The 25,187-nt window shown below is 48.5% G+C and overlaps 8 protein-coding genes across 8 annotated transcripts; 4 read left to right on the top strand and 4 right to left on the bottom strand.

Moving 5' to 3' along the window:
- Positions 1 to 645: 645 nt before the first annotated feature.
- Positions 646 to 2,050, top strand: LOC108022606 (cyclic AMP-dependent transcription factor ATF-2). Its single transcript, XM_017091642.3, has 2 exons — positions 646 to 1,757; positions 1,813 to 2,050. The coding sequence occupies exons 1-2, from the start codon at positions 725 to 727 to the stop codon at positions 1,917 to 1,919; spliced, it is 1,140 nt and encodes a 379-aa protein (XP_016947131.1). The 5' UTR covers positions 646 to 724; the 3' UTR covers positions 1,920 to 2,050.
- Positions 1,928 to 5,391, bottom strand: LOC108022604 (TBC1 domain family member 31). Its single transcript, XM_017091639.3, has 4 exons — positions 4,884 to 5,391; positions 4,712 to 4,825; positions 2,240 to 4,655; positions 1,928 to 2,178 (listed from the first exon to the last, which is right to left on the bottom strand). The coding sequence occupies exons 1-4, from the start codon at positions 5,198 to 5,200 to the stop codon at positions 2,020 to 2,022; spliced, it is 3,006 nt and encodes a 1,001-aa protein (XP_016947128.1). The 5' UTR covers positions 5,201 to 5,391; the 3' UTR covers positions 1,928 to 2,019.
- Positions 5,392 to 5,482: 91 nt separating this feature from the next.
- On the bottom strand, positions 5,483 to 6,366 carry LOC108022607 (vacuolar protein sorting-associated protein 55 homolog). Its single transcript, XM_017091643.3, has 3 exons — positions 6,159 to 6,366; positions 5,844 to 6,099; positions 5,483 to 5,777 (listed from the first exon to the last, which is right to left on the bottom strand). Exons 2-3 carry the CDS (start codon positions 6,069 to 6,071, stop codon positions 5,670 to 5,672), a joined length of 336 nt encoding a protein of 111 aa, XP_016947132.1. The 5' UTR covers positions 6,072 to 6,099; positions 6,159 to 6,366; the 3' UTR covers positions 5,483 to 5,669.
- A 997-nt stretch (positions 6,367 to 7,363) lies between these two features.
- Positions 7,364 to 12,266, top strand: LOC108022605 (uncharacterized). Its single transcript, XM_017091640.3, has 3 exons — positions 7,364 to 7,984; positions 9,131 to 10,085; positions 10,148 to 12,266. The coding sequence occupies exons 1-3, from the start codon at positions 7,891 to 7,893 to the stop codon at positions 10,701 to 10,703; spliced, it is 1,605 nt and encodes a 534-aa protein (XP_016947129.1). The 5' UTR covers positions 7,364 to 7,890; the 3' UTR covers positions 10,704 to 12,266.
- Positions 12,267 to 12,853: 587 nt separating this feature from the next.
- On the top strand, positions 12,854 to 24,629 carry LOC108022636 (E3 ubiquitin-protein ligase Smurf1). Its single transcript, XM_017091691.3, has 8 exons — positions 12,854 to 13,432; positions 13,597 to 14,012; positions 14,074 to 14,112; positions 20,436 to 20,672; positions 20,736 to 22,941; positions 23,001 to 23,200; positions 23,261 to 23,424; positions 23,508 to 24,629. Exons 2-8 carry the CDS (start codon positions 13,958 to 13,960, stop codon positions 23,790 to 23,792), a joined length of 3,186 nt encoding a protein of 1,061 aa, XP_016947180.1. The 5' UTR covers positions 12,854 to 13,432; positions 13,597 to 13,957; the 3' UTR covers positions 23,793 to 24,629.
- Positions 15,502 to 17,754, top strand: LOC108022637 (NADH dehydrogenase [ubiquinone] flavoprotein 1, mitochondrial). The gene has a single exon (XM_017091692.3). It carries the CDS (start codon positions 15,629 to 15,631, stop codon positions 17,723 to 17,725), a length of 2,097 nt encoding a protein of 698 aa, XP_016947181.1. The 5' UTR covers positions 15,502 to 15,628; the 3' UTR covers positions 17,726 to 17,754.
- Positions 19,532 to 19,965, bottom strand: LOC108022640 (uncharacterized). The gene has a single exon (XM_017091694.3). The coding sequence runs from the start codon at positions 19,845 to 19,847 to the stop codon at positions 19,677 to 19,679; it is 171 nt and encodes a 56-aa protein (XP_016947183.1). The 5' UTR covers positions 19,848 to 19,965; the 3' UTR covers positions 19,532 to 19,676.
- LOC108022638 (uncharacterized) lies at positions 19,884 to 20,229 on the bottom strand. The gene has a single exon (XM_017091693.3). It carries the CDS (start codon positions 20,204 to 20,206, stop codon positions 19,985 to 19,987), a length of 222 nt encoding a protein of 73 aa, XP_016947182.1. The 5' UTR covers positions 20,207 to 20,229; the 3' UTR covers positions 19,884 to 19,984.
- Positions 24,630 to 25,187: the final 558 nt, after the last annotated feature.

The following is a 25,187-nucleotide window of genomic DNA, read 5'->3' as shown; positions in this document are numbered from 1 at the left end:
GTGCAGATTCAAAGTATAGATCCAATATCTATAAGATATGGTGATATTTTTTAGAAAAAACTTTTGAATTGACGATCTAAGCCAACGAATCAGCGTTTTTTAAACATGTTTGATAATAAGCTACAGAAAAATACACCTTTCAATATTCTAAAAATTCTAAATAAATTAGCTACTAAAAACAGCTGTCTGCTCTTATTTTTTAATACTAAAACCAATATATTCTAAGCTTTTGATGAATTGCTGAAAACTTGATTTTTGACCTTTGAAATTCAAAATCCGTGGCAACTGTCCAAATTTGCAGCAGCTTTAAAATCGAATTAAAAAGTATTTTTTAATTCATTTACAATATTGTTTTTCTTTTTATTATTTAATAATATTAAAGATAAAAATGATGACAAAATTAAAAAAATATTTACAAGCTGTGCACTGCACCAACATATTTTGATAACTCAACCATTTTTTACCGATTCAATTTTATTTTAAAAGCTTAGAACATTTGAATCAGCTATTTAAAGTTATTTTTCTTGTACAGCTTAAAGCTAACGTTCAAATGCTAAGGTGACCATGCCTTAAAACCCAACAAACCCATGTGAATGTCACCTATAGCCGTCTCTTTCTAGGCCCAGGGCTGGAGAACTACTCCAATCAGCTGTTTCCAGAAAGTCGGAGGGGGAGTCGGTACGCACTTGTTTTGTAAATAACAATTTTTACCCAATTGGCCGGCATGGACACGCCTGGAGCCATGGAGGAGCTGGCAAGCGTGTCCTTCGGCGACTTCGAGCCGAAATCCGCCGAGGGGGACGTGTCCTGCTACCAGAACTTCGGGGCAAAGACAAAACATGACATCTCGCTGGACCTCTCGCTTGGCCAGAAGGCGGAGAACCTGTTCGCCGCCGACCAGACACCCACGCCCACGCGCCTCATCAAGAACTGTGACGAGGTGGGCCTCTTCGAGGACCTGCAGCACGTGAATCCCTTCGACATCGGCTTCCAGCGGGCGGCGGAGCAGAATGTTAGCGGCACTCCGAGTCGGCCAGAGGCTCCTCCCGCTGACGGTGAATCCCTGCACACACCACAGGTCTATCCGCTGGAGGCCAACACCACGGTATCAGCTCCGCCTGGCAACCTGGTCACTCGGAGCGACAGCTGCAGCAACGTGGATGTGGAGCAGCTCCTGGCCAGCACAGGAAATACTCCACCAGAGCCCTGTCAGGAGGGTCCACCGCCGCTGCAGTTGATCCAGCCCCAGGTCATCACCTGGGTGCTGCCTGCCCAGTCAGTTCCAGTTGCCCTCGCCCCTGTAGATTCCCTCAGGGGGAAGCCAACCAGTGCCATTCGCCCCTACATACTGCCCAAGCCCACTGCGAGCGAATCCCACAGGGCCAGTAGGAGGCCAGAACCCATTCTGGTAACCTGCAATCCACCTGCGCACGAGCCCAGCAGCGCGAGCCTGACGCCCACTTCACAACTGCCCATCAAGGAGCGGCTAAAGGCCATCCTGCACAGCAACAACAACAGACGCAACTTCTCCACACCTTCCAAGCCTGCGAAACCCAAGGATCGCAGTCGGGACGAGGATTGCATGGAGCGGCGGAGGGCGGCTGCCTGTCGTTACCGCAACAAGATGCGCAACGAGCACAAGGATCTGCGCAAGCAGAATGCTCAACTACAGCAGGAGAACCAGGAGCTGCACGAGAGGATCGCCCGACTGGAAAAGGAGCTGCAGCAGCACAAGAGTCACAGCAGCCTAGCTGGCGGTAAGCTTAGCGCATCTTCAGCAGGATCAGTCAGCTTATATATCCCTTCTTTCAGTGGCCAACCAGCTGCAGATTCCACCATCCAGCATTCACCTGCTCATCAATGTGCCCAACATGTTGGTGCCTTCGTGTGCCAGCAACGCGATTGCGGACAAAAAGTAACCCAGGTGCCTGGTTTATTTATTTATTTTCGGTGCCATGTAAATAATCCTAGCTTAGACAATTATTTGTACAAATAGGCCTCAATTTGTTATGCTAATAATTAAGAAGAAGTGCTCCTGCATTCCCTAGTAGTTCTCTCAGTGGTTATGATTTCCGTGAACTCGCGTTGGATTTCCAAGATGGAGTTCTCGATGTCCAGCAGCTGGGGATTGAATTGCGCGGATGAGGTTGCCGGAGGGCGCAGCTGTTCCATGGTCATCTGGATGAAAGAAAACCTTAAGGATTACAGAATCTTATCCACCTTTTTTATAATCACTAACCTCCCGCAAGTTCTTCTGCAGCTGATCCCGCTGACTGCAAAGCTTCTGGATATTGTCATAGTACTTCTGTGCCAGCGGAGCATCCTGCGTATCCGAGTAGTAGCGCTGGGCCAGAAGCTCCATCTCCTGGTTGCGTATCTCATCTTCGGCCAGCTGCATTTGTTGGTTGTGTCGCCTACGCTCGCGCTCGATGTTGTGCATCAGCAGGTCAATCTCCTTCTCCATCTCCAGCACCTTGCGCCGCTGTTCAGACTCCTGCAACTTGGTGATGACCTCGCTCTTGCGCCGACGCACCTCCATTTGGTAGGTGAGCAGCATTTTGCGCTGGCAGGTGATGCGCTCCTCCTCGCGATGGATCGTGTCCTGGTACAGTTTCTCCATCTCCTTGAGGCGACGAGCGTGCTCCTCCTGCTTAAGTCCGTTCTCCAGGCGTTCCATGATCTTTACCTCCTCCAACTCCAAGTGGCGGATGCGGGCATCGATCTCCTGGTTGTGTTTTATCAGCGATATTGCCTGCTCCTCCTGCTGCTCGATCCACTCGCTGGGATACTTCAGAAACTTGGGATACACACCCTTAGGTATCGGAGTGAAGTGCTGCATGAAACGCTGAGGATGAAGAGCCAAATCGCATTTGGCCATCAGTTTGCGCGCCTTGGAAAGAAGTTTGCCGATGTCCACTGGATTCTGATCGTGGAAGAAGAGGAGCACTGATCGCTTGTCCGGCAGTCGAATGATGATCTCTCGATGAATCAAGTTGTAGGCCACCACCAGAAAGACAGGAAACCAGGACTGCTCCGAGACGATGTTGTCCCAGAGGGACAACCACTGCTGCTCTTCAAGGACCTCTGCGAAGGCGGTGCTCAAGAGGGGCCAGGCGAAGTCCTTGGCCAAAACCTCCTGGGATTTATAAAACTTGCAGAGCTGCTCGTCGCAGTGCAGCAGGATATTTTCGCACATGGCCAGGTAATTCGACGGCGGCAGGGGGTGAAACTCGAACCACAACTGGAAGTGGTTCAGGACCAGAGTGGCGATCACCTCGAAAGAAACCAGGCTGTTCTTGGGCAACTGCTTCACGAAGGGGTAAATGAGATGCGGCATGAAGTCAGCGTGGGCCAAGACCTTGCACCATTGGGAAAGGCAGCTCCAGATCTTGATCACCAAACGCCTCTGCGCATCGTTGCGAATCCTGAGCTTTTTGGCCTGATTTCTGACCATGAGAGGTGCTCCTAGTTTGATGAGGGCCTGAAACTGTGGGCTATTGCAGGGCAGATCCAAGAGAGAAGTCCAAATGAGGAACCTGTACTTCTCCGGGTAGCAGCCGTACTCCTTGAGCATGGCTTTCAGCCGCTCTGGTTTGAGCAGGTGACGCAACTCCTTGCTCATTCCTCCACCGACACTGCAGGCCGGCAGGGGTTTCAGCTGCTTGAATGTGGACTTCATTTGGTTAATGCAGCGGGTCTGTACCTGCAAGGCGTTGAACAGGCGGCAGGTGGACCACACATTCACCTCTCCGCAGCGGGAGGTGACGCTCAGCAACTTGCCATCTCGACTCAGGCTCAAACTAATCGCATTGGAGCGCTGCACGACCAGCTTGTGGTCCGTATTGGTCAGATCCAGCATGACGGCCTGGTTTCTGGCCGTGATTCCAAACACTATGCGCTCCTTGGGCTGCGCCAGGAAAGCCATTTGGCGGAGGGTAAAGTCAGTCAAGCGGTACAGCTTCTCCAGGTCGAAGGAGGCCACACTGAGAATTAGGAGGTAGCCGTCCAAAGTACTTAGGCACATCTTGTTGCCGTCGGGCGTGAAGCAGTAGTTGAGCAGCGATCCATCGGCAAAGTCGTAGTCCTGGCAGTCGAACGTCAAGTCGTCCTCCAGGTCGCTGTCATCCGGTCCTCGCAGGGCTATTTCCGGAATGGTTTCTCCTGCTGGCAGAAGCCTCAGCTTCCGATTTCGGGCCTTGATGGGTTGGGCCATCCGCAAGGTGCACAGCGAGTGCGATGACCACACATGTAGCGAATCATTAGAGAAGCCTATAAAGAACTGGTCGGAGTTGGGCAGGAAGGCGGCGAACTTCAGCGTGTAGCGCGACTCATCGAAGTCCAACTGGTGTGAGACCTCGAGGGTGTGCAGGTTGACCAGGACAGCCTCGCTGCCAAAGCGCATCAGAGCGTTGGAGCAGCGTGGATTCTGCAGGCGATTGCTCCAGCTCAGCTCCTCTAAAGCTGCGTTGCCCACATCTCCGTGGGCACCGAGGATGGAGTTGTCCACGTCTATGATAAAGACGTGGCCCGCCTTGTTGCCCACATAATAGTCGCTTATATGCAGGGGAGATGGCCGGATCAGCTTGGCCCTGGGCATCAGGAAGCCCAGGCGCCAGTAGCGCTTGTGCACGAAGTCGAAGACAAAGATGTTGCCTCTATGGATTCAAATAGGATGAGAAGGTTGCCTTGGTAACCTTGGATCCGTCCTTACCGCTTGTCAATGACCACTAGTTTGTTGCTCTGCTCGTTGAAGCAGCAGGCAGCAATCTGGATGCGAAGCTGCTGACCCGCCTCCTTTACCGTGTGATGTACGGTCAGGATGTTTCTGGAAGAAGGATAATTCTAAGTAACAACTCTTTGATTCCCTCAATGCGCACACTCACCCGCATTCGTTTTGCTTCAGCTTGAAAGGATACTTTCGCATCGGAGCATCGCTCAGGGGCATGCTGTGCGCAGCCTCGGCCTGCGTGAGGGTCACATCCGAGTCCTCCGTGTCCACATCCTGGAAAGAGGAGAGCTCCAGGTCAGCCTCCGTCCAGTCCTCCTCCTCCAAGTCTGATTCTATAACGCCATCCTCCTGCTGCGCGCTCTCGATGCCATGCAGGGTTACAGAAGGAACCCCCGTGATATCCTCCTTTTTTATTTCTGTTTTCACAATCCTATCCATTTTATAAGTTCTAATTAAGGACTCATTTTCCATTTGTCAAAGGAGGTGGACTTTTGTCATTAAACAAGGTAGCGCCATTGGCCTATTTACAGGCAGGATGCTTAAAAAAAAGTGTTAAAAAACTCCTAACTGAAAAAAGAAAAATCCTTTTTCCAACAAACTATTTTTTTGTAGTTTTGTTTATCAAAACTATTTTTCTGACTGAAAACTCCCAGCTGATCCCTCCCCGTTACGCCCTTGCAATGAACCAGTGCCTATCGAGGAGCGGCTCTGCTATCGAACCAGCACGTGAACCGGAGCCAGATCCAGGCCAACTAAATTTACTACGTCTGTTTATTTCTTTTTCGTTTATGTTATCTGAATACACTTGATTAAATGAGATTGGCTGATGACTGCGGAGAAGCGAACAGCATGCGTGCTTACGGATAAGGCCAATAACCTCGGGAGAGATACTTCTGCGGCGGTTACTGGAGGTTAGGTGCCTCTACACTATGGATCTCCCTTAGAACATGGAGCCGTAGGGCTCATCATCCCGCATGGCGTACCCGAAGATGGTGCCGTAGTTGATAATGTTGCTTATTATCGTCAGGATGCCCGCTGTCCAGGTGATCTGAAAGAGAACGCAGTGTGAGTACCAAATCTCTTAGAATTCCCATAACCTTGTATGATCACTCACCACCGACGCGTGGGCGAGGACGATGGGCAGGGCGAAGGCGCTCAGCACCATGCCCGCGGTGAGGAAGAGGGCGAACTCCGACTTCGGGTTGGTCTCAGTGCCCGGGGTCGTCCTCTTGGCGATGAACACCGGCAGAACGGACAGTGCGTAGAACAGCAGGACGAAGAAGGGATAGAATATCTTGGGCGTCGGCACGGCGCAGGCCAGGATCAGGAAGGTCAGACCCATGCATGTTAGAAATGCGCAGATGATGAGGCTGCAAGGCGAGGGAAATCGTTATCAGGCGTTCACCTGCGGGGGTGGGTGTAGACTTACGCTGCGCGGTGATTTCCAGACAGGTGTAGCGGCCGCCAGGTGGTTTCCGGGGAAAGGGGGAAGGTTAGTCATTAGTTGCTCCTCGCCAGGACCTTGCATAATTACCCTTTAAGGTGGCCATTGTATTTGTTTATAATTTTTCCTTTGTCGCCCCTAAAAATGACTCAGATGTGTAGTTCCGGGTGAACCAGTTTATTAGTGTGACCGTCATCAGCCTCTGTACGAAAAGCCAAATTCTCAAAAAACCGTTAATACCGTTGATAAAAATATTGAGCTTCATTTTAATTTCGAAATCGATTTTTATTGAAATTAAATATATTTTCAAACCGTTAAAAGAATATTCGGCTTCTGTTAAAAACTTTTAAAACCATGCTCTGAAAAAACCGTTAAAAATGGTTTTAATTGAATTTGAAATATAAATTTTATGTTCATTTATTTGCATTATAAAAATACTCATTGATACAACAAATTTCGAGCCCTAACTATGTTAAGTTCGGTTTAGAATTTAGATAAGCTTTCTCAAGTCCGATTTATGAAAAGCTTTTTAAATATATTCATTTTATTTGCATCCTTTCATGAATGGTTAATCAATGAGAAGAAGGGGAAAATCTAGATAAACCCATACTCCTCGAGTGAATGCATTTGAATTTGAAGAATTCACTGAATCGAAATAATTTTTTTTCCATTTATATTGAATTTAGAAAAAATCACTTCACTTAATGCCCATCAGGGATCGCACTTAGGGAGCCTTCATAACACCCGCATTCATTCTCTGGGGGGAGGAAAGCTCTTCGGCTGCCAATTCATTGATAAAAATAAAGCGCGCCCTATCCCAAGCGGAAAAGCTGCAGGAAAGGGAAGGCTCCCCGAAAGTGGGAGGGAGTGGGCTCGTGGGGCCCGGAGATTTGTGAGTGGCAGCCACCTGTCAGTGGGTTCGGTTCGGGCTATGAATGCCCGTGTTTACTCAAAGAATCCGCGGACTCGGACGTGCCGAGCTTTCCAGCTCCACTGTGCGCAGGCGCCTCCCTGGCCCACTGTGCCCCCTGCCTGTTGTAGTTGTTGCTGCTGGGCCTGCCCTCAAAAGCTGCCCGCAACATTTAACAGCGCGGGGGCGGAGATAACATTTGCGTCACAGCTTCTGCTTCTTCTCGGGCTTTTTGCCGCCGCCAGGCTCATTCAGTTTCTTCAGTATAACGGTATACGTCGACGGCGAAGCAACGCAGCCCAGGAGTTTCCATTTACATACGTATATGTGCCACATACACCCGTATGTCCATCTGTGGTTTTTCATCTCGCCTGCAATCTGTGTGAAAAGTGCAACATTTGACATTTCCGCCACTTCCGGTTTGAGTGGAGAGTTCCCATACAAGGGGCTAACGGGTTTTTCTCTTCGAAAGGAGCTGGAGAAGTGCCGTTAGCAAAGGTTATTAGCCAGGAATATTGCACGCCCACGCGAAGAGTGCGTAGAGCAACCACCAGCAGCTGCCACACTTGGCCATATTTGCACGAGTGTGTGCGATTGTGTGAGGGTGTGCGAGCTTGCGAGTGTGGGAGTCGAAAATCAATAAGCCCCGTCGACGTCGTCGTTTTGGCCCAAGCCCCATTAACCGGCCATATGGCAGTCGTTCTGGTGCACTGCTAGCCACATATTCCATTTTCCATTTGCAATTTCCCAACCGAGACAAGAAAGAAAAACAAAGAAAGCCCAAGTGCAATTTGTGCCAAGTGCAAGATGGCGGCTCGCCTGGAAATCACCGTTAGCCTCGCACTCGCTGCAACGGTGCTCTGCAGCATATTGGGTCATTGCGAAATGTCCGTTTACCCAGGTAAGCCTAAAAATAGCACACTACACCACTACACCCATACAGCCTTAGTTTTGGGTTTGAATGGAATGGAATGGCGCAGCAGGCGGCCAGGGGGCGGCCACCTCGTTTTGTGTATCCCCTGCACTAGATACATGCATAGTAGGTCCTGCGAGGAGCTCCCGAGCGAAACCAAAACACCCACGCACTCCGCTTCGGCGAAAATTGAAAATCAACTGCAGCGCCATTAGGACATACATAAGGCAGCTACTGTACGTAGCGTCTTAGGCAACTTTAATCTCTGTATCTGGGAAATCATAATATATATCTTTGTATATTTATAGTTATTTCGGAAGTCCAAGAAATGGCAAATGCGAAACTTTAACACTGGAAAATGATTTATTTTTTAAATATCATTGTTAGGCTTGTATTTTTTCTGAAAGTTCAAGTGCATAAAAAAACTTTAATCTATAAAGAGCTTTATGACATTATAATCCAATAATATTTTTTATAACATTTTTTGATCTTTGATATTTTTTATATTTGTACGAGAATTCCGAGGGACAGGAACTTTATTTTAGGAGTTTTAAAGTCTAGATCTAAATTCTAGGTGAAACAAACTTTTATTTTAAAGGAACTCTAATTTCTACATCTTAAAAATCAATATTTTTAGAATAAATATTATTCGGTAAGTCCAAGGAATAGGAACTGATATTTTTCATAGCATACCTTCTCGGGCTCCCAGGCTAACCATAATAAGAAGCTTCCTTGATTTGAGCGCAACAATATCCGCAGCCCCAGCCAACGAATTCAGCAAAGTGCGATAAAGTTTCCAAGCACGTCACAGGCCTCGGCTCCCTGCTCCCAGTCCTCCGTCCGTATGTTGGTCTCCCTCACTCTGCCACTGCGGCTCGACTTGACCTGGCGCGTGTGTAATTGGTCTATTTTTAACCTCTGGCAATAAAACGGACTTTTGTTTGTCTATTTCGAATCCTTTCACGCTTTCGTGGGGCGCCGAACACCCCCACCCAACTAGCCTTTCTATTTCTATTTCGACCTGGCTTTCTATTTTCCGACCGCTGACACGCAGACCAGGCTCATTAACATTAGCGTAATCACCTCGCCCGCGCCCTCTAATCAATGGATCCCTTCCGATCCGTCTCCTTGCAGGACTGCGCCGCCGACCCATCCAGGCGCCCGCAATGACTCCGCAGGAGGAGCAGGAGTATGCCTTCCTGACCCAGCAGATGGAGCAATTCGCCCGTCGCCGGCTGCAGCAGCAGTTCGAGCAGCAGCTGCAGGAGATCAACATGAAGATGGACCGCCAGCGGGAGCTCCTGGAGCGGGACCGGTACCGGCAGCGGCAGCAGCAGCTGCAGGTGCAGCGCGAGGCGGAGGAGGACTATGAGAGCAACGGGAACAACCTCAACCAGCAGTACGACCAGTATGACAACGCGGAGGCGGAGGCCAGCTACGGTAGTCCCATGGATGCGGTGTCGGACATCCAGAGTCCTCCGCTGTACCTGCCCCGTTGGCCCGTGCTGCCCAGTCTGCCCAATCGGCCCAATTTGGGCAGCTCCCCCAACCAGAACAGCGTGCTCCGCGAGCGAATTCCCTTCGCCGTGGGTCCCAATGATGCCCGCTTCTTCGACAACCCGAACGATCCCTCGGGCGAGCTGGATTCCCGGGCTATGGATGACTACGAGGAGTACGCTCCCATCGAACCCACACCCGAAGTGGCCACTACCGCCAGCAAGGCCAAGATTGATACGCCTGTGCCGGCTCCCGTGCCCGTCGAGCCGCCCAAGCTGCTGGATGCCGCCAACGCCAACTTCCACCGCATCAATCCGCAGTCAGTGGCCGCCGCAGCAGTGGCGGGAGTGAATCTGCCCCAGGCCAAGGAGCAAACGCCCCACGAGCTCAACGCACTGATCAACAAGCTGCAGAAGCAGAGCAAGGCGCCTGCCCATCTGACCCTGGTCCACGGCGGCGATCCCAGCCAGGAACAGATTGTGCTGCGACAGCACTTGGGCATGAACAGCGAAATGGGGGTGTACATAGTGGCCCTGATAGCGGGAGTCAGTGCAGCAGTGACCGTTGGACTGCTGGCCCTCGGAGTGACTTGGTGAGTAGACCAGTGACCCATTGAAAAGCTTTTCCAGAAGGTAACCAATCCTACTTTGACAGGTTCCACAATCGACACAAGGCGGCAGCGGATGTGGAGTACCCAGCCTACGGGGTAACCGGGCCCAACAAGGATGTCTCGCCCTCGGGCGACCGGAAGCTGGCTCAGAGCGCCCAGATGTACCACTACCAGCACCAGAAGCAGCAGATCATCGCCATGGAGAACCAGGCCACGGATGGCAGCTGCGGCATGTCGGACGTGGAGAGCGACGATGACAACGAGGAGGGCGACTACACCGTGTACGAGTGTCCCGGCCTGGCGCCCACCGGCGAGATGGAGGTGAAGAATCCGCTCTTCCTGGACGAGACGCCGGCCACGCCGGCCAACAACCTTTCGTCCCAGACCACTGGGGCGCCCAATGCCGCCGCCGCCGCGACCAACAACAACATCACGCAGGCCACTCCCCAGCAGCCGGCCACCCAGAAGAAGGGCACGGTCAAGCCGAACATGAATCTCCTGAACGCCGCCGCCACAGCTGCAGCAGCTGCAGCCGCATCGGCATCCGCAGCCGCATCCGGAGCGGAGGAGCCCAAGCAGAAGCGCAAGAGCAAGAAGTAAGGCGATTGCACCTTGTTTTACCCTCTTGGGGCAATTGGTAAAGTTTGACTGATCCATTGTCAGCCAACCGACACATCCTCTCACACAGATTCAGAAACAGAACAGACTAGGCATACGTACGAATTCCTAACAGATACTCCGGGAATCTAATTCCGGGAGACGGGCAAATCACACACACACGACACCCAGTCCACTGTCTCTATTCTTCCCTATATGCATAAGTCCTGTAATGTAATGTAATCGCATCGCTATGCCGTAAGAATAGCTCCCAGCACGCCTGAGCCACCCCCCACGTATCCCACGACTCCCAATCCCAATCCACATCCCTATCCAGACACAGGCCCACCCACTCCCACTTGCACCCGCTGTCAGTTGCACAATGCTGCTGGTTCCATTACGATGCCAGTGTGTGTAATTCTATTTCGCAAGGCAGCGACGGGTTATTGTATATCAAACCTTTTTGGTCTCCGCGATGGGTTGGAATACCTAGTTGTTTAGGGCCCTGGGAGGGAGGGCCAACCAAGCGAGGCAAACTAACATATTATATTATAAATTATTATAAATATATGTATACACACACACACGTACATATTTATATACATAGATATATATTCATGTAATTATTGTATTGTATATACACACGGAGGCGGACACCTTTTTACTTACCTGCCTGTGTGGTGTACTATCTTTTCTTATTTTTACTACGCTTTGTGATCGATCCTAAATTATCTGTGTCAATTTAGAAATACAATTCTGGTAACCAACCTGTATGCATGCAAAACATATTTAGAGGAGGAGCAGGAGTAGGAGGCGCGACTTGAGACGGGAGACGAGGAGAAGAGGATTATTTACAAGTAAAACTTAACAATAATTTCCCTGCACATTCATGTAAAGTAAATGAAAAACGACTGATAACACACAAAGATAACACGCGTCTATTGTACAAACAAAAAACTAAACGAAACGAAACGAAAGAAACAATTTATTTACTGATTAGCGAGAGATTAGCAAAGGAAACTATCAGCGGAATCGATTCCCAGACCCCAGAGACAACTATAGGAAACTGTAGCGAACATTTTACTATATTATATCCTCAATTGCTGTAAATAAACATGAAACATTGGGCAGAGGACGGGAGTTAGGAACCATTGCGGCCGAAACATACACTGAATACAACTGAATTGAAGAACTTGCGAGTTCAAAAACTAGCTAAACAAAACAGAACACGAATATTATATTTCTATTGACTAGTCGAAAATGCAAAGCATCGTGGAGCATTGGAAATTGAATTTGAATTTGAGTCCCAAATCGAAACTGACTTAGCCACAATAAAATGCGCGTAGCATGTGAACGTACGTTGAGCGTAATGTTGAGTTTGAAATATATATTTTATGGTGTTTGGCCACAGACACGTGAAAATAGTCCGAACTCTGGCTGAAACGAGCACTGGAAATGCAAATTTGCGGGCGGAGAAAGAAGAGCATACTTTAATTTATTCATGTATGATAACCGTAACAACACAAATTATACAATATGCATACGGAATAAACTAAACTAACCGAAGAGCGTGTTATTTCTTTCGGGATGTGGGTGGATCGTTATTGGAAAACAAAACCTTTTTCAATAGTTCGGGAGTTGGACTTTGTGATGTTAAAAATTACTCATACGACAAGTATTTCATTTAGTCCAATAAAGTACTTGCTCATTTTTTAAAATATGTTTTAATAACATTGCTTGGTTTAAGCAGTAAGTTAAATAAACCATTGCCTTTTAAACAAACCTGGTTTTCCAGTTAACAGTGAGTTAACAGATAATTTAAAGTGCGCGGGAACCTTACAACGGTTCCTTGGCGTGACGGTTTTGAATATTTTTGGTATATTTAAAAGCAACAAATGGTATATTTCTTAGAATACGCTCCTTTGGATGTGTTGTACCATACACAAATTAAGATCTTTACCCTTTATTGATTAATTATGTTTATAAAGTTAACAAAGAAATCGCCAGGAAATGCTAACAGCTCGCGGTTACTGGAGTGCACACTTAACATTAACATTTCAGCGTGACCGCTCGGAGTATTTCGGTATATTTTCAAAAACAAAAACGGTATATTCCCGATAGCCGTTTATCGATAGCCCCGCGGTCACACTAATCCAGACTGGCCCACCTCTAATAAAAATGGCGTTCGAAGTAGCTAAATTTTTAGGGGAATCCGTAAAACAATAGCGCGCCGCGACAACACAAATCGCGTACTTTCAACCGTTCCGTGGCCGTGCAAGCGTGGGCGAGCGTCGTTCGCACAGTTTTCGGTCGATTTCCGGGGAACCCGAGCCACAGCGCTGCGCCTCCGCTGGTTATTATTGCAAATTCTAGTACCACACCACACACTCGCGCACACAGCTACGCAAGGCGAAGGAAATACACACGAGTGCGAGTGCGAGTCGAGTAAATAGTGGCACCCATACTGGAGCAGCGACTAAATTAAAGTTAATTAATATTTCATTTAATGCAATTTGTGAAATAATAGGGCGACAGAGTGCGAGAGAGGGAGACAGATCCCCCGCAACCGCTCCCGCTCTCCCCTGCAGCATGCGTGCGCTGCGTCCGTGTGTGTGTGCGTGAGAGAGTGAGCGAGCGACATGTGCGTGTGAGGTGCAGCAGCAGCAGCAACAACAATCGCATAAACAACAACAACAGCAGCGGCAGCCACAGCGGTGGCAAAACATTTTCGGGTGAGTTTTCGTGAATATTTTGCCTACTACCTGCAAGATTTCTTACCTACATACGAACACCTTCGCTGCTGGGCTGGGTCTTGCACTCGGGCGGGGGAAATACACACGCTATCTGCGCCGAACTCGCCAATAATACCATTTCCATTTGTTATCTTTGATTGCAGCCCGTAGAAGTAGAAAACGGCAAATCGGTGTTATTATTATTAATAATACACACATCTGCGTGCGTGTGCCATGACACACAGCCACAGGCGCAGAGACTACAACAACTGCAAGCGTCAAGGCTACCGCCACAGCAGCAACAACAACTGCAGTTACCTTCGGCAATGAAATTACCTCTCACCGCCCCCACCTGCTTCTCCTCCTCCGCCGCCGCCTCCACTCCCCCTTCGCCGCCTCCCCCCTCCGTTCGCCACTGCAGCAGCAACAACAAGAGCCATGCCCGCGAAGTATAAATAATCGATATACAAATAAATCCATTTATTTTTATACAAACCAAACAATATCAATTAAAAGTCGGAAATTATGAATAAATTGGACTACCCACGTCGCAATGGTACACACAAAGTTCGAATAACGAGTAAGTAGGCCTGCTTAAAGAACTTTTGCTGAACTCCCCTAATAAATAAACCTTTTTGCAGTATTGTGTGCTAGGAACTTGGCCCGCAAGGATTTATTTCGTGAGTATTTAAAAAAAAATTGTTTTCAATGCCGGGAAAATATTTCCCATAAATCTTTGTAATGGAAACATTATTTATCTTTTTAGGGGGTTTTATTAAATCATAGAGTTCATTACCAGTATCCATTTAAACATTTAGTTCCTTGGAATGTATATTTATCATCAGAAACCTAGGGATTGTTATTCCACCTTAATATAATGGTTATCAAACCATTTTAAAAATATTTCTTTAAAATAATCATCATATTTTAAAGATATTGACATGCTAAACAGTTTATTATTGTGTTTAGCCCCGTTTCTTGGGAATGCTTTTATTTTATTAGGAAATGTACTACTTCTCATACAAGTATTTGCCTTGGTATGGTTGGCCAAATCCCTTAATTTCCCTGACTACTTATAATATTTGGGGAATTTTGTTCGCCCGACTGGGGTTAACTGCCTGACTCACTTTTGGTTAGTTAGGGGGAATTCCAAGCAGTTTCCTGCTCCAAATTAACCGGAGTTTGTGTGTTTTCTTTTCGAAACCATCAATTACGCACCTGTTTAGCCGTCCAATCAAAACACACTCTTTGGGCTAAATTAAAGTTTTGTTTTATTTGCGCTACTGCCGCTGCCTCTTCGCATTTGTCTATGCATATGAGGTATCGCTAAATTTAGCACTTCCTTTTGTCTACTTTCATTTTTATACAAATTGCGGAAAGGGGCGGGCCCCACACACATCGCCGCCCCCTTCGCACCCACCACGTCGAGTGGCTGAGTGCGAGTGGTGCCATATCTGAGCTCTTTTCCATATTTTGTTTAGATATAACAAAAGTGATTATTACTAATTTGCTTTCATTGCGGCTCACTCGCTCGCATTCGCCCACAAACAAGCACAATCGCAGCGCACGGCCCAGTGTTTTCTTCCCCTGTATTGGTGATTTATTATTTGCTTTTTCCACTTCTTGTCCATTTTTTACACTCGGCTGCACTTAAATCACGCGCCACGCATTGCCCAATGTGCTGCCCTAAAAAATGCTAGCCATGCGATATGTGATGTAGCACATCCGCGGGATTCCAACACGGGGATCTTTGGCCTCCCAAAAAGGGGTCTATGGCCGCTGGTGTCACTTCCATATTGATTGGCATATTAATGCTAATGTCCAAGTTCCACGAAGCTATAGAATATGGCATAGCATTCAGTGTTTGCTTTTCCGCCGTATATTTATACCGTAGGGAACAACATTTTATCGATTCCCTTTGATTAGATTTGAATTGCACCCACCGGCGCGTACCGTCATCAATGGGAAAGTCCGAGCTAGGATTTTTTGTACATTTACCAAGTTATAAATAGATAGCTTAGGCCGTAAACTACACAATTGTGAGTAATAAACGCTTCATAATGGGCTTTTCATATCCACTCCTCAAACATCTTTGACAAAGTAAGCTTGGCAGTTTCCTTCCTTTTCACAATAAACGACATACTACACACTCAAAATAGAATTCAGAGCTGCCGGATATAGAAATACAGAGAAAATATGATATCTTTTCTATTGAATCGCCGAGTTTTTGGTGCCTACAAGATTTCCCTAAGACTTGTTCGAGCTCGCAGCAACTTATCGGAAGTAAAGAAGTTTCAAGATGCCCTGCAACTCGCTGATAAGAAGCTGGTGAACATTTTCGGATCTTCTAGTCCAAAAGACGTGAAGAAAAACCTACCATACTACACTGAAAGCTCAATTCCACCGAAAATATCTTATATTACGAGCGAAGAGAATCTAATCAAAAATGATAACGACGATTTACTGTCGGCTGAGCAGCGAGCAGCCAGGAGGGAAATCTATGAGCCCACCAAAGTGGAATGCCCAAAGTTTCCCACCGAGAAACTGCCATCCACAAAGAAATTTCCCATCAATGAGAACGTGGAAAAAGAACCAGATCCTGCTGAGAAAAGGGAACAGGAAGCCAAGATGTTGAAGAGGCTGAAGGACATCACTAAAAGAAAGAAGACTCAGCTGGAGGAGAAAGTGGACGGGCAGAGAACTGAATTTATAGGTTTGGATTTTATGGGAATGAATATGAAATGTGTGCAGATGGAAAGAAAGTCTTCCATGATTCTGCAAGGGAAGGAACCAACTCCTCCTAAAGGGCCTGCTCCACCACCCGCTGGAGGCTCCCCTCCTCCGAAGAGCGGGGCTCCACCGAAGGGCGGGGACTCTCCACCTCCCAAGGCTCCTCCGCCCAAAGGTCCGCCGCCTGGAACTCCGCCACCCCAGACTAAAACCACTTTTGGCCCTCTTGCCGATGCTGATCGCATCTTTACCAACTTATATGGACGCCACGACTGGCGCTTGAAGGCAGCTATGAAGCGGGGCGATTGGTACAAGACGAAGGAGATCCTCGAAAAGGGTGATAAGTGGATAGTGAACGAGATAAAGACGTCCGGACTGCGAGGTCGCGGTGGCGCCGGATTCCCCAGTGGCCTCAAGTGGTCATTCATGCACAAGCCGCCCGATGGCAGGCCCAAGTTCCTGCTGGTCAACGCGGATGAAGGCGAGCCGGGCACTTGCAAGGATCGCGAGATAATGCGTCACGATCCGCACAAGCTGATCGAGGGATGCCTCATCGCGGGAAAGGCAATGGGGGCCAATACCGGATTCATTTACATAAGGGGAGAGTTCTACAACGAGGCCTGTAATCTGCAGTACTCCATCATAGAGGCCTACAAGGCGGGTTATCTGGGCAAGAATGCGTGCGGCTCTGGATTCGACTTCGATCTCTATGTTCACCGGGGAGCGGGAGCCTATGTTTGTGGCGAGGAGACCTCGCTGATCGAATCCCTGGAGGGCAAGGCGGGCAAGCCGCGGAACAAGCCCCCCTTCCCGGCGGACATCGGCGTCTTTGGCTGTCCCTCCACGGTGACCAATGTGGAAACGGTGGCCGTCGCCCCAGCGATTTGCAGGCGAGGTGGCAAGTGGTTCGCCAGCTTTGGACGTACCCGCAACTCCGGCACCAAGTTGTTCAACATCTCCGGCCACGTGTGCAATCCCTGCACCGTCGAGGAGGAGCTGTCCATTCCCACGAAGGAGCTAATTGAACGACATGCTGGTGGAGTGATTGGCGGCTGGGACAATCTCTTGGCCATCATTCCGGGCGGCTCCTCGACTCCCTGTATCACCCAAGAGGATGCCAGTAGTTCCATCCACGACTACGATGGAATGATGGCAGTGCGATCCTCCTTGGGCACCGCCGCTTTGATTGTGATGAACAAGGACACGGATATGATCAAGGCCATTGCCCGCTTGTCGGCCTTCTACAAGCACGAAAGCTGCGGCCAGTGCACCCCATGTCGCGAAGGTCTCCACTGGGTGAACATGATCATGCAGAGATTCGTGACAGGGCGGGCGCAGATCGCCGAGATCGACATGCTGTGGGAGCTGACCAAGCAGATCGAGGGCCACACCATTTGCGCCCTGGGCGATGGTGCCGCCTGGCCGCCCCAAGGACTCATCCGCCACTTCCGTCCGCTCATCGAGGCCAGGATCAGGAAGCGGGAGGCCGAAGAGCAGGCAGCCGCTGAAGCCGTCGCCGCCGAGCGTTTCCCCTGTCAAACGGTGGCTCCTTGCCCAGAATAAAGCGTGCCCACTGCGGTGACTACTATGCACTCTTTGTGTCCGGTTCCTCTCCTCCAGCAGTGGCATGCGCCATGTGGCATGAGTCTGGCTTCAAGCTCCGCTGACTCCCGGCTCTGACTGCCGGCTTCCGTCCCAGTGAAAGTGCAGCCAGTCGTTAACTTCCTCGCCTTGTCGACTGGGCCACGAAATTGTGCCACGTAGCGTTAAGCCAAAGGGGGTGGAATGCACAGCCGTGTTGGCCCAAAAGCGGGCTTTCTTCAGTCTTCTCTCTCACTTTTCAGGCAGCTCATCCATGAAGGAGTGGGGAACTGTAGATTGTGGGGTCTGAAGTAGGATTATGCAATCTGTCGGGCTCATTTATCGGTTGTGGTGCATGTGTAGTAATTCTGAAGCGTATTGGTTGTTTCTGGTGTTTCTCAAATTGTTCCTAATCTTCAAGTTTTTATTCTAACTAATTCCCTTGGCACATATTTATACATCCCCCAGAGATTTTGGTTCGGTCTACACTCATGCAATCATAAACGATTGCAGTAGGTTCCGACTGTTTTATAATACTAAAAATCGACCAGTACAGATGGTAGAGAAATCAGTATATTTTATAAGGTTTCATACACGTTATAAAGATATTGATAGATTTCCCACTTTCCAAATATTGTAAACCTATAATATGAGTATAAAAGTAGAGATTTTGTATACAAGATATACAACTAGTACAGAAGAAGAGAACATCCATGAATTTTATAAGGTTTTCAATACTTGATATAGTTACAGTACGTTTTCTTAGTTCTTCAATAGAACCTTGACATTTTTAAATAAGATTCATGTTAGGTAGTAAAGAACACCTTGTTTGAATGCATTGCAGAGGAAGTTCAATCACATTTCCTTCAAACACACCTCTTACTTCCATATATAGAGTGTTCTTTAGTGGTTCTGTCGTCTACCTACCTCATTCTCTTCCCCGCTGCTCTTTGTATGTTCCCTCTTGCATAAAATCAATCAACAGCTGCCCGGCGACGACGGCGAATGTGGCCTACTCGAGTTACCTGGCCAAGTCAGTCAAACGGGTTGATGGCTGCCGCTGCCGGTGCCGGTGCCCGTATGGTATCCCATCCTCACCAGCTGATGCTCTGCTTCGGCATGGCCCTAGCCCTGACAACAGCGTCGCCAGCCTTGAGATAGCGATTCACGAATGGATATAGATATAGGTGGTTAGTTACCTGTATGTAGATACAAATATGGGAGTGCGAAAAAACCTAGTTGTGATATCTACCGGGTTATGTGTACGCTGTGACTCAGAGGCCGGCAGACTGGGAGGGACTGGACTGGTTGAGTCTGGTCGATTCAGGTCCGCATAAATCATCGGCCCCGGCTCGATTTGGTTCTTAATTGTTTAATTCAGCCGGAATGCCGAGCGCTTAATTTGTCAAGATTCCGGGCATTATCGGTGGCCGTCTAAGACGATAAGCATAAGCGATAGCGGAGATTGGAGGATAGGTTTCGTTCCTCCGCTGCTGAACAGTGCATATAGTATGTCTGTTTCCATATCTCTATATTCCGACTAGGGACACTTGACCGCGATCACATTTGGCGCTCGACGGGGTGTAAACATTTTTATTGAAGCACTGTTCAGATTTAATTGACATTTCTTGCCCTTACACTAAAAATCAAAGAGTGGGGTGGCCCTGGGCCTGGGTCCCAAATGAAGAGTTCCCCCCTTGATTGTCGGCCGAGCTCTAAATATAGCAAAAACTATTTCCACATAATACGTGAGACATTTAGAAAGTTCTGAAAAATGAAACCGAAGTATTGAAGACTGATAATAAGGTGGATATATCTATTTCGGGTGTGTATATAGACATATTTTTGGCACAATGTGGTCTTAACTTTCTACAATCCCATTTGAAGTATTTAGGATTGAAATTTAGATAGCTTTAGTTATATTTGCGATGACTTATCCATGCGGATTAAAAGGTGGTGTGCTGGGAATGTGTGGCATTGATCCTGGACGTGGATTCCAGCCCCTGTGGCGTCTCTCGTCGAAGGGGAAGGGTTCTCCTGCGGCCAGGGTGACGAACAGGATCAGAGCCAGCAGTCCCAGCAGGTGAATCCACGTAGAAGACATTGCACTTTTCCGTATGATGATCTCTCATGAAGTGACTGCATTTATATAGGCCTCATTTGGAGCAGGGGCTTCACAGACGGAAACTGATAAGCTAAACCGAACAGGGAACTCACACTCGGCGGGGAACTCTATCAGAGTTAATCTGCTTCTGCTCCGCTGACCTCCTCCAATGAAGAAAAGATTATGGTTGGCGTTGGACTCGGCGCCTCGGTGTATCTCTGAGGCACCTGCAAGCAGCCTGGTTTAATCTGCAAGCGCTGGGCAAAGCCAGGATGCCGATGGCTGTATCCATTGGTTGTTAAATCAAATAGGGGAACTAACAGTATAACCAAAATTATAATGAACTTGGAACTTTCCATGTCGGATTTAAACTAAACCACGCAAAAATATTCGTTCACCTTTAAATAGGTTTATTTTGCAGCTCATTTCGTGTCCCTACCCAATTTAACACTCTATCTGTAATTTACAGTGATAAATATAGCCATTTTTCCCTATTTTATTATCCATAATAACACTTAAATTATTCAAAGCACCATACTACTTTGTTTGATGAGTCTCGCTAATTTAAAAACGTACTTTGCATTGCAGGTCTACCCGATCCCTTTGCCAAGGTTCAGGTGGATGGCACTGGTCAGGTGTACTCGACGGAGATAAGCAAGTCCTCCTTGGACCCCAAATGGAATGCACACTACGATTTGTTTCTGGGCATTGGCGATGCGATCACGATAACCGTGTGGAACCAGCGCAAGATCCACAAGGGCAGTGGATTTCTGGGATGTGTGAGGATACCCGCATTCAACATACAGAGCCTCAAAGGAGCTGGCTGTGAGTGAATCTCGTATTTAATATGTTCTTTGCACCTTAATTCACAACATACTCTACCTTCAGTTCAACGCTTGGACCTGGGCAAACTGTCGCCGGATGACGATGAGCTGGTGCGCGGACAAATCATCATTTCGCTGCTCTCCAAGGATGGACCCAGTAGTGGCAATCCCCTGGCCATTGTGGGACCCAGTGGCGATGTGCGTGGACCCTCGGAAGATGACTCTTCGGAGGACAGCTTGCCGGAGGGCTGGGAGGAGCGACGCACGGACAATGGGCGCATCTACTATGTGAACCATGCGACCAAGACCACGCAGTGGGACAGGCCCAGGCATCCAGGGGTGGTGGGAGGTAGCAGCCGGACCACTTCGCCGCATCAACGCCACAACACACACAACGGCAACAGCGGTGATCGACAGGCGCCGGCGGGACCAACGCGCTCCACAACCTGCACGAATCTGATGAACAACGGCCATCGCAGTCGCGACTTGGCTGTCACGGCCTCGGACGAACGCAGACACTCCACAGAGATCCTGTCCAGCGTGGGCAAGGAAAACACCAGCCCCACGACGCCTGTTTCGGCCACGACAACGCCCGGCAAGAAGAACTCCTCGTCGAATTCCTCATCCTCGTCGGGGGGTCGCACTCTGGAACAGCGTCCGTCAAACGAACCGGCCACGCCCACCAGCAGTACAACATCGGCGTCGGTTCGCCTGCACAGCAACGACAATCATGTGAAAACGCCAAAGCACCAAACGAATGGCCATGCCCAGCCAGAGGTCACGCCCACATCTCCTACGGGTCAGCAGAACTATGTGAATGGGAATGCTCAGAATGGAGCCGGCAGCGCCAACGGAAGTGGCCAGGCGGCGCAGCCCCAGAGTGCTAGCAACGGATGGTCGCAGGAGGATGCCGCCACAACGTCGCCAACATCAACGACAACCACTCCTCCCAGACACAGTCAGAGTCCGCCAACCACAAATACGTCGCCACCAGCTTCGGTGACCCCCTCGTCCAATGGAAACGTGCACAGTCCCAATGCAAACAGCACACCAGGCGGAGGAAGTAGATCCTACACAGCAGCCACACCTGGTCAGCGTTCCCAGCGTCGCAGTTCACGGCAACAGGGTGAGGAGTCATCCACGAGGCGGCGGTCCTCGCGAGGAACTAGAAACGGAGGCACTTCGGGCGGCGGCGGTGGAGGATCTGGCCAGCGGTACGCTTCGGCAGCCATTGCCGCTGCCAATCAGGCAGCTCGTCCATTCCTGGATCTGCCGCCAGGCTATGAAATGCGGACCACGCAACAGGGCCAGGTGTACTTCTATCACATACCCACGGGCGTTTCCACGTGGCACGATCCGCGGATACCCCGTGACTTTGACACCCAGCACCTGACGCTGGATGCGATTGGACCATTGCCAAGTGGCTGGGAGCAGCGGAAGACGGCCTCAGGAAGGGTTTACTTCGTGGACCACAACAATCGAACCACACAGTTCACAGATCCCCGGCTAAGTGGCAGTATTTTGCAGATGATTAGACGAGGAGCCGTGCCCCCGACTGCTGCTGCAAATGCAGGTGCGCCTGCTCCGCCATCTGCTACTCCTGCCCCGGCCACTCCTTCGACCAACGCAGCCGCTCCAGCACAGCCGGCTCCAGCGAACAACGCATCTACAACGACGACCACAGCCACAACTAACCCGCCCCATCGCATTGTTCCGGATCTGCCGCAGGGATTGCTTGAGGGCGCCGACCTCCTGCCCAAGTATCGCCGCGATTTGGTGGGCAAGCTGCGAGCTCTGCGCACCGAACTGCAAACCATGCAGCCGCAATCTGGACACTGCCGCCTGGAGGTGTCGCGCAACGAGATTTTCGAGGAGAGCTATAGACTGATTATGAAAATGCGGGCCAAGGACATGCGAAAGCGTCTGATGGTTAAGTTTAAGGGCGAGGAGGGCCTCGACTACGGTGGCGTGGCGCGCGAGTGGCTGCACCTGCTGTCCCGTGAGATGCTGAACCCCCAGTACGGCCTGTTCCAGTACAGTCGCGATGACCACTACACGCTGCAGATCAACCCGGATTCTGGAGTGAATCCCGATCACCTGTCCTACTTTCATTTCGTGGGACGCACCCTGGGCATTGCCGTGTTCCATGGCCACTGTCTGGACGGCGGGTTCACCACACCCTTCTACAAGCAGCTGCTGAACAAACCGATTACGCTTGGTGATATTGAGGGCGTGGATCCGGAGCTGCACCGCAGCCTCACCTGGATGCTGTGAGTTTGATGTATTGTGTGCTCCTACAACAGGGTCTTTAATGATTTATTACTTTCAGGGAGAGCAACATCAGCGGCATCATCGAGTCCACTTTCAGCGTTGAGAACAATAGCTTTGGTGCTCTGGTGGTGCACGAATTGAAGCCCGGAGGTGCCTCCATCGCCGTGACGGAGGAGAACAAGCGGGAGTATGTGAAGCTCTATGTAAACTATCGCTTCATGCGCGGCATCGAACAGCAGTTTTTGGCGTTGCAAAAAGGTTTGTAGCAAGAAACAGCTTTCGTTTTAAGCAATCTTCTAAAGAGATTATATTTTCCAGGATTTTGTGAGCTTATACCCAGCCATCTCCTTAGACCGTTTGATGAGCGCGAACTGGAATTGGTCATCGGCGGCATCTCCAGCATCGATGTCAACGACTGGCGGAACAATACGAGACTGAAGCACTGTACGAACGAAACGACGCAGGTGTTGTGGTTCTGGCAGGTGTGTATACCGATCCAAATGATCTACTAATCTATAATCGATCAAAATGAATTGAAAACAAACTTATTTGTGTTCTCCTCCAGGTGGTCGAGTCTTACAGCTCTGAGATGAGAGCCCGCCTGCTGCAGTTTGTGACGGGATCTTCGCGAGTGCCTCTGCAGGGATTCCGAGCGCTGCAAGGATCCACGGGAGCGGTGGGCCCGCGACTGTTCACCATCCACCTGACTGCCGACGTGCCCACGCAGAACCTGCCCAAGGCGCACACCTGCTTTAACCGGATCGACTTGCCGCCCTACGAGACGTACCAGCTGCTCTGCGACAAGCTGACGCAGGCCGTTGAGGAGACCTGCGGCTTCGCCGTGGAGTAGGGAGCTGGCGAAGACGGACGGAGCGACACTGTGACCCTCACCCGATCCACGCATATGCATATACATAGACACCTTTAAATATATATACATAATAATACACCATTATAAAGAAACACATATATCAAGGCGATTTGAAATCAAAAATGTACTGACCCTGGTCAAGATGATAAGTTTTTATTTTTATTTGTTTGTTGATGAACTGCTCCCGCAGCGCTGTTTAATCTTGTGTGCTGCGCATTTTGCAGTTAAAAAATTAATTATTTAGCGAGTATGTACTGACTCATCGTATACATAGTTACCAAGTGCATATATATACATGAATATATACACTTTCGCACCCCCAAGCAGACATAGACATGTATCTATCCTGGCCTTTGTTTGCGTCGTGGCGCGTGTTATAAATTGTAGTTTAAAATATTGCGAAACCAATTATACATACAATTATACAAGATTATACATATATCATAGTTGATAATTAGGCATAACTAAATTTTTAATTGTAGGCATTGGACCGGCAATTTTTTCGTGCTTTTGTTTAGTTTAGTGCATTTTTGATGTTTATTAATTACATTTTGTACATTTATAAAACCCAATCGAACTCACTGCTAAGTTTTTAATTATTGTTTAAATCGTCCTTAAACGTACACCCACATCAACACACACACACTCACTCATCGTCACCTTCGCTGGCCTATTTTATAAGTACGTGAGCGAGGGGATTGCCTACCCAAAAAAGATATGGAAAGTAAGAGAGCAAACAAAGCACTTGAAAAATTACTCAATTATCAAATTAGTTATTTTTAAAAATTTTTAAATAAATGCAAATTATTTAAATTACGTTTTATGTTTATTTTGATTTATGCCCCATCGCCAAGATCAAAACATGAGGATCAAACTTCATATACATATTTACATCAGTTTTTCATGAAAACGAATTGGACAAATTTCTAGAAGGTGATATTAGTGAAAATTTTATCTGACTTTAATTGAATCGAAACAATTGGTAGATATTTAAGAGCCCCAACCGACCTCCCATTCCCATGAAAACCCCAAAATACCCCCAAAATGTAGTGCATATGTGAGATCTATTGATTTTTTATTAAGAACGAAGATTCAAACCTTGAATTTAAGCAGATAGATGTAACCCTCCCAAAATACAACACAAATCGATCGTTAACTCTTTAGCTTTAGCGAGATCTAGGAATCAAATGACTAAGGATTCTAAGGCAGTAATCCTGCGCACATTGAAAAGGACTCTGCTCCATTAACCAAAAGGGATTTAAAATAAATGAGCCTTAAAATAGAGCTGTTTTATTTAAGTGGTGGTGGCGGGAGTTTTGTTCTGCAAGGCGTTTAAATATTTATTTTAACTGGAAAAATATTATTTAAAATATA

This window comes from Drosophila biarmipes, chromosome 2R (genome assembly GCF_025231255.1).
Source record: "Drosophila biarmipes strain raj3 chromosome 2R, RU_DBia_V1.1, whole genome shotgun sequence".
In the NCBI taxonomy this organism is placed as follows: domain Eukaryota; kingdom Metazoa; phylum Arthropoda; class Insecta; order Diptera; family Drosophilidae; genus Drosophila; species Drosophila biarmipes.
This window is presented reverse-complemented; position numbering and strand designations above follow the sequence as displayed.